Source organism: Oncorhynchus mykiss, chromosome Y (assembly GCF_013265735.2).
Source record: "Oncorhynchus mykiss isolate Arlee chromosome Y, USDA_OmykA_1.1, whole genome shotgun sequence".
In the NCBI taxonomy this organism is placed as follows: Eukaryota; Metazoa; Chordata; class Actinopteri; order Salmoniformes; family Salmonidae; genus Oncorhynchus; species Oncorhynchus mykiss.
The window spans coordinates 46324687-46342616 of NC_048593.1; the positions used below are offsets into that span (position 1 = coordinate 46324687).

Consider the following 17930-nt stretch of genomic DNA (forward strand, 5'->3'; position numbering starts at 1 on the left):
CACCTTGTAGATCCCATAAATGATAAATCACCCTCTCGGCACGGTTAGAGCTCCTCCTCCTGCGCTACCAAGACAACAGCTAGAAAACCGTCCAGCAAACTCCCCCTTCTTCACCTTAAGTCAGTTACCCAAATCAAGCCCTAGCCCCTTCCCCTAGCCCCTATTCACCAGGGCAGATCTGAGAGGATCGGATAGGTTTAAGCCATATTGCTCATATTAAATCAACTCAGATGTCCAGACGTCTACCGACGAGAGCAGTTTCCCAAAACCTTCCTCCCTTAATCCCTCCCTCAATCCCTCCCTCCCCCCCTCCCTTAATCCCTCCCTCAATCCCTCCCTCCCTCCCCCCCTCCCCCCTCAATCCCTCCCTCCCTCAATCCCTCCCTCCCTTCCTTAATCCCTCCCTCCCTCAATCCCTCCCTCCCCCCCTCCCTTAATCCCTCCCTCCCTCCCCCCCTCCCCCCTCAATCCCTCCCTCCCTCAATCCCTCCCTCCCTTCCTTAATCCCTCCCTTCCTTAATCCCTCCCTCCCTTAATCCCTCCCTCCCTTAATCCCTCCCTCCCTCACATACAATATCATCTGCCCTCTATGGGTTGAACATCCTTAAGACAGCCTTATGAAGTGTCCTCACACAGACACAGGTCCTTAGAGAGAGCCAATGTGTTCCCTATGTAGTGCACTCTACAGGAAACAGGGCGCCATTTAGGACGACCCCCCCCCCCCCCTCTGGCTGACCCCCTGACCTCTAACAGTGTGGGGTCAACCCAGAGTGATGTTCTGTTCAGGGCTCAGGGTCGGGGTGGAGTAACAGGGGTTCTGTTGGGCATGAATCCATGGAAGTCTCTGGAGGCCTGAGTCCCAAACACATCCAGCACCCTCCTGTTCATAAAAGCAAACCTGTTGAGGGAGAGAGAGGGGTTTTAGTCACCAATACAAACCCCCAACCACACCTGTAGGGAGAGAGAGGGGTTTTAGTCACCAATACAAACCCCCAACCACACCTGTAGGGAGAGAGAGGGGTTTTAGTCACCAATACAAACCCCCAACCACACCTGTAGGGAGAGAGAGGGGTTTTAGTCACCAATACAAACCCCCAACCACACCTGTAGGGAGAGAGAGGGGTTTTAGTCACCAATACAAACCCCCAACCACACCTGTAGGGAGAGAGAGGGGTTTTAGTCACCAATACAAACCCCCAACCACACCTGTAGGGAGAGAGAGGGGTTTTAGTCACCAATACAAACCCCCAACCACACCTGTAGGGAGAGAGAGGGGTTTTAGTCACCAATACAAACCCCCAACCACACCTGTAGGGAGAGAGAGGGGTTTTAGTCACCAACACAAACCCCCAACCACACCTGTAGGGAGAGAGAGGGGTTTTAGTCACCAATACAAACCCCCAACCACACCTGTAGGGAGAGAGAGGGGTTTTAGTCACCAATACAAACCCCCAACCACACCTGTAGGGAGAGAGAGGGGTTTTAGTCACCAACACAAACCCCCAACCACACCTGTAGGGAGAGAGAGGGGTTTTAGTCACCAACACAAACCCCCAACCACACCTGTAGGGAGAGAGAGGGGTTTTAGTCACCAATACAAACCCCCAACCACACCCACACAAACACACCCAACAACACACACACACCCAAACACACACAACCACACCCACACACACCACCCAACCACACCCAACCACACACACAACCACACACACACCTAACCACACACACACACACCCAACCACACCCACACCCAACCACCCACACACACCCAACCACACACACCCACCCAACCACACACACCCACCCAACCACCCAACCCCACACACACCCAACCCCACACACACCCAACACACACCAAACACACACCCACCAAACACACACACACACACACACACACACCCACCCAACCACACACACCCACCCAACCACACACACACACCCAACCACACACACACACACACACACCCAACCACACACACACACACACCCAACCACACACACCCAACCACACACACACACACACACACACAACCAACCACACCAGACCTGGATTCAAATATGTGTATTTTAGTATCTAAATGTATATAGTATGTATAGTATAGTATCTAAATGTATATAGTGTATAGTATATATAGTATCTAAATGTATATAGTATATATAGAATCTAAATATATATAGTATATATAGTATAGTAAATAAATGTATATAACATATATAGTATAGTATATAAATGTATATAGTATAGTATTTAAATGTGTATAGTATATATAGTATCTAAATGTGTATAGTATATATAGTATAGTATATAAATGTATATAGTATATATAGTATAGAATCTAAATGTATATAGTTTATATAGTATAGTATATAAATGTATATAGTATTGTATATAAATGTATATAGTTTGTTTAGTATATTATATAAATGTATTTAGTATAGTATCTAAATGTATATAGTATATATAATATATAAATGTATATAGTATAGTATCTAAATGTATATAGTATATATAGTATAGTATATAAATGTATATAGTACATATAGTATTGTATATAAATGTATATAGTATATATAGTATAGTATATAAATGTATATAGTACAGTATCTAAATGTATATAGTATATATAGTATAGTATCTAAATGTATATAGTATATATAGTATAGTATCTAAATGTATATAGTATAGTATATAAATGTATATAGTATATATAGTATCTAAATGTATATAGTATAGTATATAAATGTATATAGTATATATAGTATAGTATCTAAATGTATATAGTATATATAGTATATTATATAAATGTATATAGTATAGTATCTAAATGTATATAGTATATATAATATATAAATGTATATAGTATCTAAATGTATATAGTATATATAGTATAGTATATAAATGTATATAGTACAGTATATAAATGTATATAGTATATATAGTATAGTATATAAATGTATATAGTATAGTATCTAAATGTATATAGTATATATAGTATAGCATATAAATGTATATAGTATAGTATCTAAATGTATATAGTATATATAGTTTAGTATATACATGTATATAGTACATATAGTATTGTATATAAATGTATATAGTATATATAGTATAGTATATAAATGTATATAGTATAGTATCTAAATGTATATAGTATATATAGTATAGTATATAAATGTATATAGTACATATAGTATTGTATATAAATGTATATAGTATATATAGTATAGTATATAAATGTATATAGTATATATAGTATAGAATCTAAATGCAAAGGAGTGTATTTCAAAATACATTAAAATATTCAACTTTCAAATAAAACATGAATATTGAAATAGTATTTGAACCCAGATCGGACACACAGATATTGTGTGCTATATCTTGGAAAATAAATAAAAGTGACTCAGTTAGAAACAAAACATCAAGCGTTTCGTCCAAACAAGTAGACACACCTGCCCTTGGTGAGCCTGAGGAGAAACTTCCAGTAGGAGGGTCTGAGATTCTGTACCTCCATCACCGCCTAGGACAGAAAGAGAGAAAAGAGAGAAACAGAGACAGAGAGAAACAGAGAGAGACAGAGAGAGAGAGAGAGACAGAGAGAGAGAGAGAGAAACACAGAGAGAGAGCGAGAGAGAAACAGAAACACAGAGAGAGAGAGAGAGAGAGAGAGAGAAACACAGAGAGAGAGAGCGAGAGAGAAACACACAGAGAGAGAGAGAGAAACAGAGAGCGAGAGAGAGAGAGAGAGACAGAGAGAGAGAGAGAGAAACAGAGAGAGAGAGAGCGAGAGAGAAACACACAGAGAGAGAGAGAGAGAAACAGAGAGAGAGCGAGAGAGAGAGAGAGAGACAGAGACAGAGACAGAGAGAGACAGAGAGAGAGAGAGAGAGAGAGAGAGAGCGAGAAACAGAGAGACAGACAGAGGCAGACAGAGAGAGAGAGAGAGAGAAGGGGTCAGCACTGAACAGTGTGTGTGTGTGTGTGTGTGTGTGTGTGCGTGCGTGCGTGCGTGTGCATGTTTCTTACAGCCTGGAAGCAGATTGCGGTAGATATGGCGTAGATAATGGTGTCAGCCTGGGAGAAGTAGGGGAGGTGACCCGTCTCAATGCCTTTAAAGTACATGGTCTGGAGAGGAACACAGCGGTACAATAAACATACGTGGTTTTCATCTGACATCTGAAGCAGTAGTATCATTTCCTTCACAATACTACAGGCTCTCTGTGTCCAGGGGGGGATGTGAAACGGGACACAGACCTCACCTCCACTAGCTTGGAGAACAGGTACATGGAGATTGTTGTGCTTTTGTAGAAGAACATGGACATGCCAGCCAGGAACCCTGGAAGGAGGGAGGGAGGGAGGGAGGGAGGGAGGGAGGGAGGGAGGGAGGGAGGGAGGGAGGGAGGGAGGGAAAGAGGAGAGATGGACAGGGAGCAAAAGAGGGGATTCAATGGGACAAAAACAGAAATGAATGCATTGCTGGACTGAATAGCTGATTGGACAGTGGCAAGACTTCCAGTTAGCCGATTGGACAGTGGCAAGACTTCCAGTTAGCTGATTGGACACTGGAAAGACTGACCTACCCGCTATGAGTGCGTGGAGCTCGTCATCAATGTTACGCACCCAACGCAGCAAGCAGCTGGTCCCCTGGGAGAGAGAGAGAGTAGTTTATATCAGAGAGAAAGAGAAGGAGACGTTGTATATTGAGACGAAGGACCCTAGGAATGATAAGAGAGAAGAAGAGAGGGATATATATACAGTGTTGGTGGTAACGTGTTGCAGGCATCCTTCCTGACTCAGTTGCCGGAGAGGAAGGAAACCGCTCAGGGATTTCACCATGAGGCCAACGGTGACTTTAAAACAGTTACAGAGTTTAATGGCTGTGATAGGAGAAAACTGAGGATGGATCAACAACATTGTAGTTACTCCACAATACTAACGTAAAAGAAGAAAGCCTGTATAGAATAAAAAACATTCCAAAACACGCCTCCTGTTTGCAACAAGGCACTAAAGTAAAACAGGTAAAAAAAGTGGCAGAGAAATTAACTTTATGTCCTGAAAACAAAGTGGTATGTTGTTTGGGGTCAATCCAACACATGACTTAGTACCACACTTCATATGTTCAAACTGTCCAAGATGGAGGACAACCTATCCTGGCAGACCTGATGGGGCCTTGAGGCAAATTTGTTCAGCATGAGGAAAGACACCTACAGGCCAATCAGACTCGCCTACATATAGGCCAATCGGAGCCGCCTACATATAGGCCAATCGGAGCCGCCTACATATAGGCCAATCAGAGCCACCTACATATAGGCCAATCAGAGCCACCTACATATAGGCCAATCAGAGCCACCTACATATAAGGCCAATCAGAGCAACCTACATATAGGCCAATCAGAGCAACCTACATATAAGGCCAATCAGAGCCGCCTACATATAGGCCAATCAGAGCCACCTACATATAAGGCCAATCAGAGCCACCTACATATAGGCCAATCAGAGCCACCTACATATAAGGCCAATCAGAGCCACCTACATATAGGCATATCAGAGCAACCTAAAGGCCAATCAGAGCCACCTACATATAGGCCAATCAGAGCCACCTACATATAGGCCAATCAGAGCCACCTACATATAGGCCAATCAGAGCCACCTACATATAGGCCAATCAGAGCCACCTACATATAGGCCAAATAAGAGCAACTTACATATAAGGCCAATCAGAACCACCTACATATAAGGCCAATCAGAGCCACCTACATATAGGCCAATCAGAGCCACCTACATATAGGCCAATCAGAGCCACCTACATATAGGCCAAATCAGAGCCACCTACATATAGGCCAAATAAGAGCAACTTACATATAAGGCCAATCAGAGCAACCTACATATAGGCCAAATCAGAGCAACCTACATATAAGGCCAATCAGAGCCACCTACATATAGGCCAAATAAGAGCAACTTACATATAAGGCCAATCAGAGCCACCTACATATAAGGCCAATCAGAGCCACCTACATATAAGGCCAATCAGAGCCACCTACATATAAGGCCAATCAGAGCAACCTAAAGGCCAATCAGAGCAACCTACATATAAGGCCAATCAGAGCAACCTAAAGGCCAATCAGAGCAACCTACAGGCCAATCAGAGCCACCTACATATAGGCCAATCAGAGCAACCTATAGGCCAATCAGAGCAACCTAAAGGCCAATCAGAGCCACCTACATATAAGGCCAATCAGAGCAACCTACATATAAGGCCAATCAGAGCAACCTATAGGCCAATCAGAGCAACCTATAGGCCAATCAGAGCAACCTACATATAAGGCCAATCAGAGCAACCTATAGGCCAATCAGAGCCACCTACATATAAGGCCAAACAGAGCAACCTAAAGGCCAATCAGAGCAACCTAAAGGCCAATCAGAGCCACCTACATATAGGCCAATCAGAGCCACCTACATATAAGGCCAATCAGAGCAACCTAAAGGCCAATCAGAGCCACCTACATATAAGGCCAATCAGAGCAACCTAAAGGCCAATCAGAGCCACCTACATATAAGGCCAATCAGAGCCACCTACATATAAGGCCAATCAGAGCCACCTACATATAGGCCAAATCAGAGCAACCTACATATAGGCCAATCAGAGCCACCTACATATAAGGCCAATCAGAGCCCCCTACATATAAGGCCAATCAGAGCCAACTACATATAAGGCCAATCAGAGCAACCTAAAGGCCAATCAGAGCAACTTAAAGGCCAATCAGAGCCACCTACATATAAGGCCAATCAGAGCAACCTAAAGGCCAATCAGAGCAACCTACATATAAGGCCAATCAGAGCAACCTAAAGGCCAATCAGAGCAACCTACAGGCCAATCAGAGCCACCTACATATAAGGCCAATCAGAGCAACCTATAGGCCAATCAGAGCAACCTAAAGGCCAATCAGAGCCACCTACATATAAGGCCAATCAGAGCAACCTATAGGCCAATCAGAGCAACCTACATATAAGGCCAATCAGAGCAACCTATAGGCCAATCAGAGCCACCTACATATAAGGCCAATCAGAGCAACCTATAGGCCAATCAGAGCAACCTACATATAAGGCCAATCAGAGCAACCTAAAGGCCAATCAGAGCAACCTACAGGCCAATCAGAGCCACCTACATATAAGGCCAATCAGAGCAACCTATAGGCCAATCAGAGCAACCTAAAGGCCAATCAGAGCCACCTACATATAAGGCCAATCAGAGCAACCTATAGGCCAATCAGAGCAACCTATAGGCCAATCAGAGCAACCTACATATAAGGCCAATCAGAGCAACCTATAGGCCAATCAGAGCCACCTACATATAAGGCCAATCAGAGCAACCTATAGGCCAATCAGAGCAACCTATAGGCCAATCAGAGCAACCTACATATAAGGCCAATCAGAGCAACCTATAGGCCAATCAGAGCAACCTAAAGGCCAATCAGAGCAACCTAAAGGCCAATCAGAGCAACCTAAAGGCCAATCAGAGCAACCTAAAGGCCAATCAGAGCCACCTACATATAGGCCAATCAGAGCCACCTACATATAAGGCCAATCAGAGCAACCTAAAGGCCAATCAGAGCCACCTACATATAAGGCCAATCAGAGCAACCTAAAGGCCAATCAGAGCCACCTACATATAAGGCCAATCAGAGCAACCTATAGGCCAATCAGAGCCACCTACATATAAGGCCAATCAGAGCAACCTATAGGCCAATCAGAGCAACCTATAGGCCAATCAGAGCAACCTATAGGCCATTCAGAGCAACCTAAAGGCCAATCAGAGCAACCTAAAGGCCAATCAGAGCAACCTAAAGGCCAATCAGAGCAACCTAAAGGCCAATCAGAGCAACCTAAAGGCCAATCAGAGCAACCTAAAGGCCAATCAGAGCCATTATTTTTTTACCAAGTTACTCATGACCTGTAGATTCTGTGTGCCAAAATCGAAAAGTGTTACCAAATTATTAGACCATGTCAAGCAAAGAAATGAAAATAATGAGAACAGGTTTCAGAATAACAGCTGTGAACCTCTAACTAGTACAGTAACTCATGACTTTTCCCAGGGAGTAATAGGTCATTAGTTACAGTTGGAAGAAGTAAAAGAGTAATACGCAATATGACTTTTTAAAAAGTAACACTGAATCTAGTAGTTTACCTTGTATATAGAGACGAAGGACCCTAGGAAAGCCCCCAGCTGGAAGTTCTCTTTGTTGTAGAAGAGAGAGGGGAGGCGGGACGGCTTCGTGAAGACCTGGCGGAACGCTGACGGAACCTTCAGACAACACTGGATCAGGTAGCCCACACTGAACATACGGATGAATCCCTGGAAACATGAATATAACATTCTTATAACGTCGTTATAACCTTCAGACGACACCGGATCAGGTAGCCATGGAAACCACATTAATACATTACGATTTCAGTTTCTAAACTGAGACGCAACATCACCAGACTTCTGGGAACGCTTGTGAAGCCAACCAGGCCGACCAGGCACACCAGGACAACCAAGATGACCAGGACAACCAGGCCGACCAGGCACACCAGGACAACCAAGATGACCAGGACAACCAGGCCGACCAGGCACACCAGGACAACCAAGATGACCAGGACAACCAGGCCGACCAGGACAACCAGGCCGACCAGGCACACCAGGACGACCAAGACGACCAGGACAACCAGGCCGACCAGGACAACCAGGCCGACCAGGACAACCAGGCCGACCAGGACGACCAGGCACACCAGGACGACCAAGATGACCAGGACAACCAGGACAACCAGGCCGACCAGGCACACCAGGACGACCAAGATGACCAGGACAACCAGGCCGGCCAGGACAACCAGGCCGACCAGGACAACCAGGCCGACCAGGCACACCAGGACAACCAGGACAACCAGGCCGACCAGGACAACCAGGCCGACCAGGCACACCAGGACGACCAGGCCGACCAGGACAACCAGGCAGACCAGGACAACCAGGTACACCAGGACAACCAGGCACACCAGGACAACCAAGATGACCAGGACAACCAGGCCGACCAGGACGGGATTTGGGGTCAAAGAAGTAATTGAGAGAAATGAAACATTCTTCCTTAGTTGTTAATTTTCTCTAAATCTAAAAGCACATCCCTGATTGGAGCCAATGTCTTCAGTAGTGGACCATATTACTACTCCAGCCTTGTGAAAGTGACAAAGACATGTTTTTATCTTCATTTTTAAAAAATGACTTTATATCGAAGGAGTGCGTTGACGGCCTGCACACGCACAGTCCAGCAAGAGACAACCATTAGACCAGATGACGTGTTTCTGCGCACGAGCTTATAGCTAGCCAACGTCGCCATGACATCGCCTACAAACATGATCTGAGATTTCTATTGGAGAAGCAGTTTCTGCCTATCTTCACACTGTACCGTCTTTCACAATAAACTTTATTGACCATCTACATGGAAATTAATTTTGTGAAGTCAGCATACAAACACCCCCCCCTAGATAATACACTATAGTCAGGGCTGTCAAATACCCAAGATAATACACTATAGTCACCTTAATGTTTTGTACATTCAGTGTACAGTGCTGTGAAATTACTTGAAACTCCTCCCAGACTCAAGGGTTTATTCTGAGGACCTCGGAGAGCTCTTTTGATCTTGGCATAACATGTTACCACACACCTGTATGTTTAAGACCAAACCAGACCCAGTTTCCGATCTTCATGGAAGGCTGGACCCTACCAAACCAGACCCAGTTTCTGACCTTCATGGAAGGCTGGACCCTACCAAACCAGACCCAGTTTCTGATCTTCATGGAAGGCTGGACCCTACCAAACCAGACCCAGTTTCTGACCTTCATGGAAGGATGGACCCTACCAAACCAGACCCAGTTTCTGATCTTCATGGAAGGCTGGACCCTACCAAACCAGACCCAGTTTCTGACCTTCATGGAAGGATGGACCCTACCAAACCAGACCCAGTTTCTGACCTTCATGGAAGGATGGACCCTACCAAACCAGACCCAGTTTCTGATCTTCATGGAAGGCTGGACCCTACCAAACCAGACCCAGTTTCCGATCTTCACGGAAGGCTGGACCCTACCAAACCAGACCCAGTTTCTGATCTTCATGGAAGGCTGGAACCTACCAAACCAGACCCAGTTTCCGATCTTCACGGAAGGCTGGAACCTACCAAACCAGACCCAGTTTCTGATCTTCATGGAAGGCTGGACCTTCCAAGTTGCTCTCTAATGTTTTCTATGCATGACCTGTTTTGGTGCACCTGATTCTATTATAAAGGTGGGGGTTGGGCCGCCTGATTGTATGATAAAGGTGGGGGTTGGGCCGCCTGATTGTATGATAAAGGTGGGGGTTGGGCCGCCTGATTGTATGATAAAGGTGGGGGTTGGGCCACCTGATTGTATGATAAAGGTGGGGGTTGGGCCGCCTGATTGTATGATAAAGGTGGGGGTTGGGCCGCCTGATTGTATGATAAAGGTGGGGGTTGGGCCGCCTGATTGTATGATAAAGGTGGGGGTTGGGCTGCCTGATTCTATGATAAAGGTGGGGGTTGGGCCGTCTGATTCTATGATAAAGGTGGGGTGTAAAACCTGCCTTCTTAAATCATTGCAAAGTGTATCTCACCTTGACACAGTAGACTATGCAGTTGTCCTGGTAGCGACCAGGTATCTCACCTTGACACAGTAGACTATGCAGTTGTCCTGGTAGCGACCAGGTATCTCACCTTGACACAGTAGACTATGCAGTTGTCCTGGTAGTGACCAGGTATCTCACCTTGACACAGTAGACTATGCAGTTGTCCTGGTAGCGACCAGGTATCTCACCTTGACACAGTAGACTATGCAGTTGTCCTGGTAGCGACCAGGTATCTCACCTTGACACAGTAGACTATGCAGTTGTCCTGGTAGTGACCAGGTATCTCACCTTGACACAGTAGACTATGCAGTTGTCCTGGTAGTGACCAGGTATCTCACCTTGACACAGTAGACTATGCAGTTGTCCTGGTAGCGACCAGGTATCTCACCTTGACACAGTAGACTATGCAGTTGTCCTGGTAGCGACCAGGTATCTCACCTTGACACAGTAGACTATGCAGTTGTCCTGGTAGCGACCAGGTATCTCACCTTGACACAGTAGACTATGCAGTTGTCCTGGTAGCGACCAGGTATCTCACCTTGACACAGTAGACTATGCAGTTGTCCTGGTAGCGACCAGGTATCTCACCTTGACACAGTAGACTATGCAGTTGTCCTGGTAGCGACCAGGTATCTCACCTTGACACAGTAGACTATGCAGTTGTCCTGGTAGTGACCAGGTATCTCACCTTGACACAGTAGACTATGCAGTTGTCCTGGTAGTGACCAGGTATCTCACCTTGACACAGTAGACTATGCAGTTGTCCTGGTAGCGACCAGGTATCTCACCTTGACACAGTAGACTATGCAGTTGTCCTGGTAGCGACCAGGTATCTCACCTTGACACAGTAGACTATGCAGTTGTCCTGGTAGCGACCAGGTATCTCACCTTGACACAGTAGACTATGCAGTTGTCCTGGTAGCGACCAGGTATCTCACCTTGACACAGTAGACTATGCAGTTGTCCTGGTAGTGACCAGGTATCTCACCTTGACACAGTAGACTATGCAGTTGTCCTGGTAGCGACCAGGTATCTCACCTTGACACAGTAGACTATGCAGTTGTCCTGGTAGTGACCAGGTATCTCACCTTGACACAGTAGACTATGCAGTTGTCCTGGTAGTGACCAGGTATCTCACCTTGACACAGTAGACTATGCAGTTGTCCTGGTAGCGACCAGGTATCTCACCTTGACACAGTAGACTATGCAGTTGTCCTGGTAGTGACCAGGTATCTCACCTTGACACAGTAGACTATGCAGTTGTCCTGGTAGTGACCAGGTATCTCACCTTGACACAGTAGACTATGCAGTTGTCCTGGTAGCGACCAGGTATCTCACCTTGACACAGTAGACTATGCAGTTGTCCTGGTAGTGACCAGGTATCTCACCTTGACACAGTAGACTATGCAGTTGTCCTGGTAGTGACCAGGTATCTCACCTTGACACAGTAGACTATGCAGTTGTCCTGGTAGCGACCAGGTATCTCACCTTGACACAGTAGACTATGCAGTTGTCCTGGTAGCGACCAGGTATCTCACCTTGACACAGTAGACTATGCAGTTGTCCTGGTAGCGACCAGGTATCTCACCTTGACACAGTAGACTATGCAGTTGTCCTGGTAGCGACCAGGTATCTCACCTTGACACAGTAGACTATGCAGTTGTCCTGGTAGCGACCAGGTATCTCACCTTGACACAGTAGACTATGCAGTTGTCCTGGTAGTGACCAGGTATCTCACCTTGACACAGTAGACTATGCAGTTGTCCTGGTAGCGACCAGGTATCTCACCTTGACACAGTAGACTATGCAGTTGTCCTGGTAGTGACCAGGTATCTCACCTTGACACAGTAGACTATGCAGTTGTCCTGGTAGTGACCAGGTATCTCACCTTGACACAGTAGACTATGCAGTTGTCCTGGTAGCGACCAGGTATCTCACCTTGACACAGTAGACTATGCAGTTGTCCTGGTAGTGACCAGGTATCTCACCTTGACACAGTAGACTATGCAGTTGTCCTGGTAGTGACCAGGTATCTCACCTTGACACAGTAGACTATGCAGTTGTCCTGGTAGCGACCAGGTATCTCACCTTGACACAGTAGACTATGCAGTTGTCCTGGTAGTGACCAGGTATCTCACCTTGACACAGTAGACTATGCAGTTGTCCTGGTAGTGACCAGGTATCTCACCTTGACACAGTAGACTATGCAGTTGTCCTGGTAGTGTTTACAGCATCGATGTCTGGGTCCATGCTTGCATCTGGAGACAGACAACACGGTCACTACAACTCTGTGTGTATGTGTGTGTGCTTGCTTGCAATTGTTACTGTGTGTGTGTGTGTGTGTGTGTGTGTGTGTGTGTGTGTGTGTGTGTGTGTGTATGTAAACATTACTGTGTGTGTGTCCTCACATAGATTCTAGCAGTCTCCTGGTGAGGGTGATGAGGGACTTCCTGCCGGATGCCGGGCTTCCTGTTGACCTCTGTGACTCTGTGTTGACGGATGTCTCCCGGGGTTGTGGATAGCTGTGCTCGGACAGGTTGGAGTGTGTTGGAATCTCCTCCTTCCCAACGATGAACCTGGGGAGGAACGCAATCACAACAGCACAGATATATATATACAGTGCCTTGCGAAAGTATTCGGCCCCCTTGAACTTTGCGACCTTTTGCCACATTTCAGGCTTCAAACATAAAGATATAAAACTGTGTTTTTTTGTGAAGAATCAACAACAAGTGGGACACAATCATGAAGTGGAACGACATTTATTGGATATTTCAAACTTTTTTAACAAATCAAAAACTGAAAAATTGGGCGTGCAAAATTATTCAGCCCCCTTAAGTTAATACTTTGTAGCGCCACCTTTTGCTGCGATTACAGCTGTAAGTCGCTTGGGGTATGTCTCTATCAGTTTTGCACATCGAGAGACTGACATTTTTTCCCATTCCTCCTTGCAAAACAGCTCGAGCTCAGTGAGATTGGATGGAGAACATTTGTGAACAGCAGTTTTCAGTTCTTTCCACAGATTCTCGATTGGATTCAGGTCTGGACTTTGACTTGGCCATTCTAACACCTGGATATGTTTATTTTTGAACCATTCCATTGTAGATTTTGCTTTATGTTTTGGATCATTGTCTTGTTGGAAGACAAATCTCCGTCCCAGTCTCAGGTCTTTTGCAGACTCCATCAGGTTTTCTTCCAGAATGGTCCTGTATTTGGCTCCATCCATCTTCCCATAAATTTTAACCATCTTCCCTGTCCCTGCTGAAGAAAAGCAGGCCCAAACCATGATGCTGCCACCACCATGTTTGACAGTGGGGATGGTGTGTTCAGCTGTGTTGCTTTTACGCCAAACATAACGTTTTGCATTGTTGCCAAAAAGTTCAATTTTGGTTTCATCTGACCAGAGCACCTTCTTCCACATGTTTGGTGTGTCTCCCAGGTGGCTTGTGGCAAACTTTAAATGACACATTTTATGGATATCTTTAAGAAATGGCTTTCTTCTTGCCACTCTTCCATAAAGGCCAGATTTGTGCAATATACGACTGATTGTTGTCCTATGGACAGAGTCTCCCCCCTCAGCTGTAGATCTCTGCAGTTCATCCAGAGTGATCATGGGCCTCTTGGCTGCATCTCTGATCAGTCTTCTCCTTGTATGAGCTGAAAGTTTAGAGGGACGGCCAGGTCTTGGTAGATTTGCAGTGGTCTGATACTCCTTCCATTTCAATATTATCGCTTGCACAGTGCTCCTTGGGATGTTTAAAGCTTGGGAAATCTTTTTGTATCCAAATCCGGCTTTAAACTTCTTCACAACAGTATCTCGGACCTGCCTGGTGTGTTCCTTGTTCTTCATGATGCTCTCTGCGCTTTTAACGGACCTCTGAGACTATCACAGTGCAGGTGCATTTATACGGAGACTTGATTACACACAGGTGGATTGTATTTATCATCATTAGTCATTTAGGTCAACATTGGATCATTCAGAGATCCTCACTGAACTTCTGGAGAGAGTTTGCTGCACTGAAAGTAAAGGGGCTGAATAATTTTGCACACCCAATTTTTCAGTTTTTGATTTGTTAAAAAAGTTTGAAATATCCAATAAATGTCGTTCCACTTCATGATTGTGTCCCACTTGTTGTTGATTCTTCACAAAAATATACAGTTTTATATCTTTATGTTTGAAACCTGAAATGTGGCAAAAGGTCGCAAAGTTCAAGGGGGCCGAATACTTTCGCAAGGCACTGTATATATAGAGAGAGAGAGAAAGATAGATAAACACTTCCCCTAACCTCTAGCTATAACAGTCAGAACAGATCAGGTAGATACAGTGGGGCAAAAAAGTATTTAGTCAGCCACCAATTGTGCAAGTTCTCCCACTTAAAAAGATGAGAGAGGCCTGTAATTGTCATCATAGGTACACTTCAACTATGACAGACAAAATGAGGGGGAAAAAAATCCAGAAAATCACATTGTAGGATTTTTTATGAATTTATTTGCAAATTATGGTGTAAAATAAATATTTGGTCACCTACAAACAAGCAAGATTTCTGGCTCTCACAGACCTGTAACTTCTTCTTTAAGAGGCTCCTCTGTCCTCCACTAGTTACCTGTATTAATGGCACCTGTTTGAACTTGTTATCAGTATAAAAGACACCTGTCCACAACCTCAAACACTCACACTCCAAATTCCACTATGGCCAAGACCAAAGAGCTGTCAAAGGACACCAGAAACAAAATTGTAGACCTGCACCAGGCTGGGAAGACTGAATCTGCAATAGGTAAGCAGCTTGGTTTGAAGAAATCAACTGTGGGAGCAATTATTAGGAAATGGAAGACATACAAGACCACTGATAATCTCCCTCAATCTGGGGCTCCACGCAAGATCTCACCCCGTGGGGTGAAAATGATCACAAGAACGGTGAGCAAAAATCCCAGAACCACACGGGGGGACCTAGTGAATGACCTGCAGAGAGCTGGGACCAAAGTAACAAAGCCTACCATCAGCAAGGGCATTGAAGATGAAACGTGGCTGGGTCTTTCAGCATGACAATGATCCCAAACACACCGCCTGGGCAACGAAGGAGTGGCTTCGTAAGAAGCATTTCAAGGTCCTGGAGTGGCCTAGCCAATCTCCAGATCTCAACCCCATAGAAAATCTTTGGAGGGAGTTGAAAGTCCATGTTGCCCAGCAACAGCCCCAAAACATCACTGATCTAGAGGAGATATGCATGGAGGAATGGGCCAAAATACCAGCAACAGTGTGTGAAAACCTTGTGAAGACTTACAGAAAACATTTGACCTCTGTCATTGCCAACAAAGGGTATATAACAAAGTATTGAGATAATCTTTTGTTATTGACCAAATACTTATTTTCCACCATAATTTGCAAATAAATTCATAAAAAATCCTACAATGTGATTTTCTTTCTCATTTTGTCAGTCATAGTTGAAGTGTTCCAATGATGAATATTACAGGCCTCTCTCATCTTTTTAAGTGGGAGAACTTGCACAATTGGTGGTTGACTAAATACTTTTTTGCCCCACAGTATATCTATATAGATAAACACTTCCCCTAACCTCTAGCTGTAACGGTAGTAGTACGCAAGTATAACACCATGGGACCACGCAGCCGTCATGCCGCTCAGGAAGGAGACGCGTTCTGTCTCCCTCCATCTCCCCCTCTGCCATCCATCTCCCCCTCGGCCCTCCATCTCCCCCCCTCGGCCCTCCATCTCCCCCCCTCGGCCCTCCATCTCCCCCCTCGGCCTTCCATCTCCCCCCCACGAACTCCCCCCCTCGGCCCTCCATCTCCCCCCCACGATCCCAGCCCCCTCGGCCCTCCATCTCCCCCCCACGATCTCCACCCCTCGGCCCTCCATTTCCCCCCCACGATCCCCCCCCTCGGCCCTCCATCTCTCCCCCCTCGGCCCCCCATCTCTCCCCCCACGGCCCTCCATCTCCCCCCACCATCTCCCCCCCGGCCCACCATCTCTCCCCCCATGGCCCTCCATCTCCCCCCACGATCTTCCCCCCACGGCCCTCGATCTTCCCCCTCACGATCTCCCCCTCACGATCCCCCCCCCCCCTCGGCCTCCCACCCCCCTCCATATCCCGCCTCGCCCCTCCATCTCGCCCCCCACTGCCCTCCATCTCCCCCCCGGGCCCTTCATCTCCCCCTCGCCCCTCCATTTCCCCCCCATGGCCCTCCATCTCCCCCCACGATCTCCCCGCCTCGCCCCTCCATCTTCCCCTCCATCTCCCCCCCCGGGCCCTCCATCTCCCCCTCGCCCCTCCATTTCCCCCCCATGGCCCTCCATCTCCCCCCACGATCTCCCCGCCTCGCCCCTCCATTTCCCCCCCTCGGCCCTCCATCTCCCCTCCACGATCTCCACCCCTCGCCCCTCCATCTCCGCCCCCCACGGCCCTCCATCTCCCCCCACGGCCCTCCTTCCCCCCCACGATCTCCCCCCCTCGACCCTCCATCTCCCCCCTCTGCCCCCCACAGCCCTCCATGTTCTCGACGGTGTAGGGGCTAATTATAATATTTGACTGAGCCAGCTGAGATAGTCTTTAGAGCGATGTGGTATCCAACATGGCCGCCATATGTTTGGAGATGGTACAGGTTCATACGGGAGCCTTACTTGAGCGCTGAGAAGGAGAATCCTTTAAGTCCATCTTTACTCCTGAAGAAGAACATGTAAAGAGATGCTGTCATACAGAACAGCAGAACCTGGAGAGAGAGAGAGGTGGGGAGAGAGAGAGGTGGGGAGAGAGAGAGAGAGAGAGAGGTGGGGAGAGAGAGAGAGGTGGGGAGAGAGAGAGGTGGGGAGAGAGAGGTGGGGAGAGAGAGAGAGGGGTGGGGAGAGAGAGAGAGGGGTGGGGGGAGAGAGAGAGAGGGGTGGGGAGAGAGAGAGAGGGAGGTGGGGAGAGAGAGAGAGAGAGGTGGGGAGAGAGAGAGAGAGAGAGGTGGGGAGAGAGAGAGAGAGGTGGGGAGAGAGAGAGAGAGAGGTGGGGAGAGAGAGAGAGAGAGGTGGGGAGAGAGAGAGAGAGGTGGGGAGAGAGAGAGAGAGAGAGAGAGAGAGAGAGAGAGAGAGAGGTGGGGAGAGAGAGAGAGAGAGATGTGGAGAGAGAGAGAGGTGGGGAGAGAGAGAGAGGTGGGGAGAGAGAGAGGTGGGGAGAGAGAGAGAGGTGGGGAGAGAGAGAGAGGTGGGGAGAGAGAGAGAGGTGGGGAGAGAGAGAGAGGTGGGGAGAGAGAGAGAGGTGGGGA

At 46.8% G+C, this 17930-nt stretch overlaps 1 protein-coding gene across 1 annotated transcript in view; it reads right to left on the minus strand.

Annotated features, from left to right (window-relative positions):
* Window positions 1-514: 514 nt before the first annotated feature.
* tmem135 (transmembrane protein 135) overlaps window positions 515-17930 on the minus strand; it is a 28450-nt gene continuing 11034 nt past the window's right edge. The window contains exons 6-14 of the mRNA XM_036967918.1: window positions 17305-17393; window positions 13079-13246; window positions 12859-12928; window positions 8187-8354; window positions 4582-4645; window positions 4261-4337; window positions 4028-4126; window positions 3454-3521; window positions 515-898 (exon numbers count right to left, since the gene is read on the minus strand). Of these exons, the coding sequence (XP_036823813.1) occupies window positions 790-898; window positions 3454-3521; window positions 4028-4126; window positions 4261-4337; window positions 4582-4645; window positions 8187-8354; window positions 12859-12928; window positions 13079-13246; window positions 17305-17393 (912 nt within the window). The 3' untranslated portion in view covers window positions 515-789. The remainder of the gene's footprint in view (window positions 899-3453; window positions 3522-4027; window positions 4127-4260; window positions 4338-4581; window positions 4646-8186; window positions 8355-12858; window positions 12929-13078; window positions 13247-17304; window positions 17394-17930) is intronic.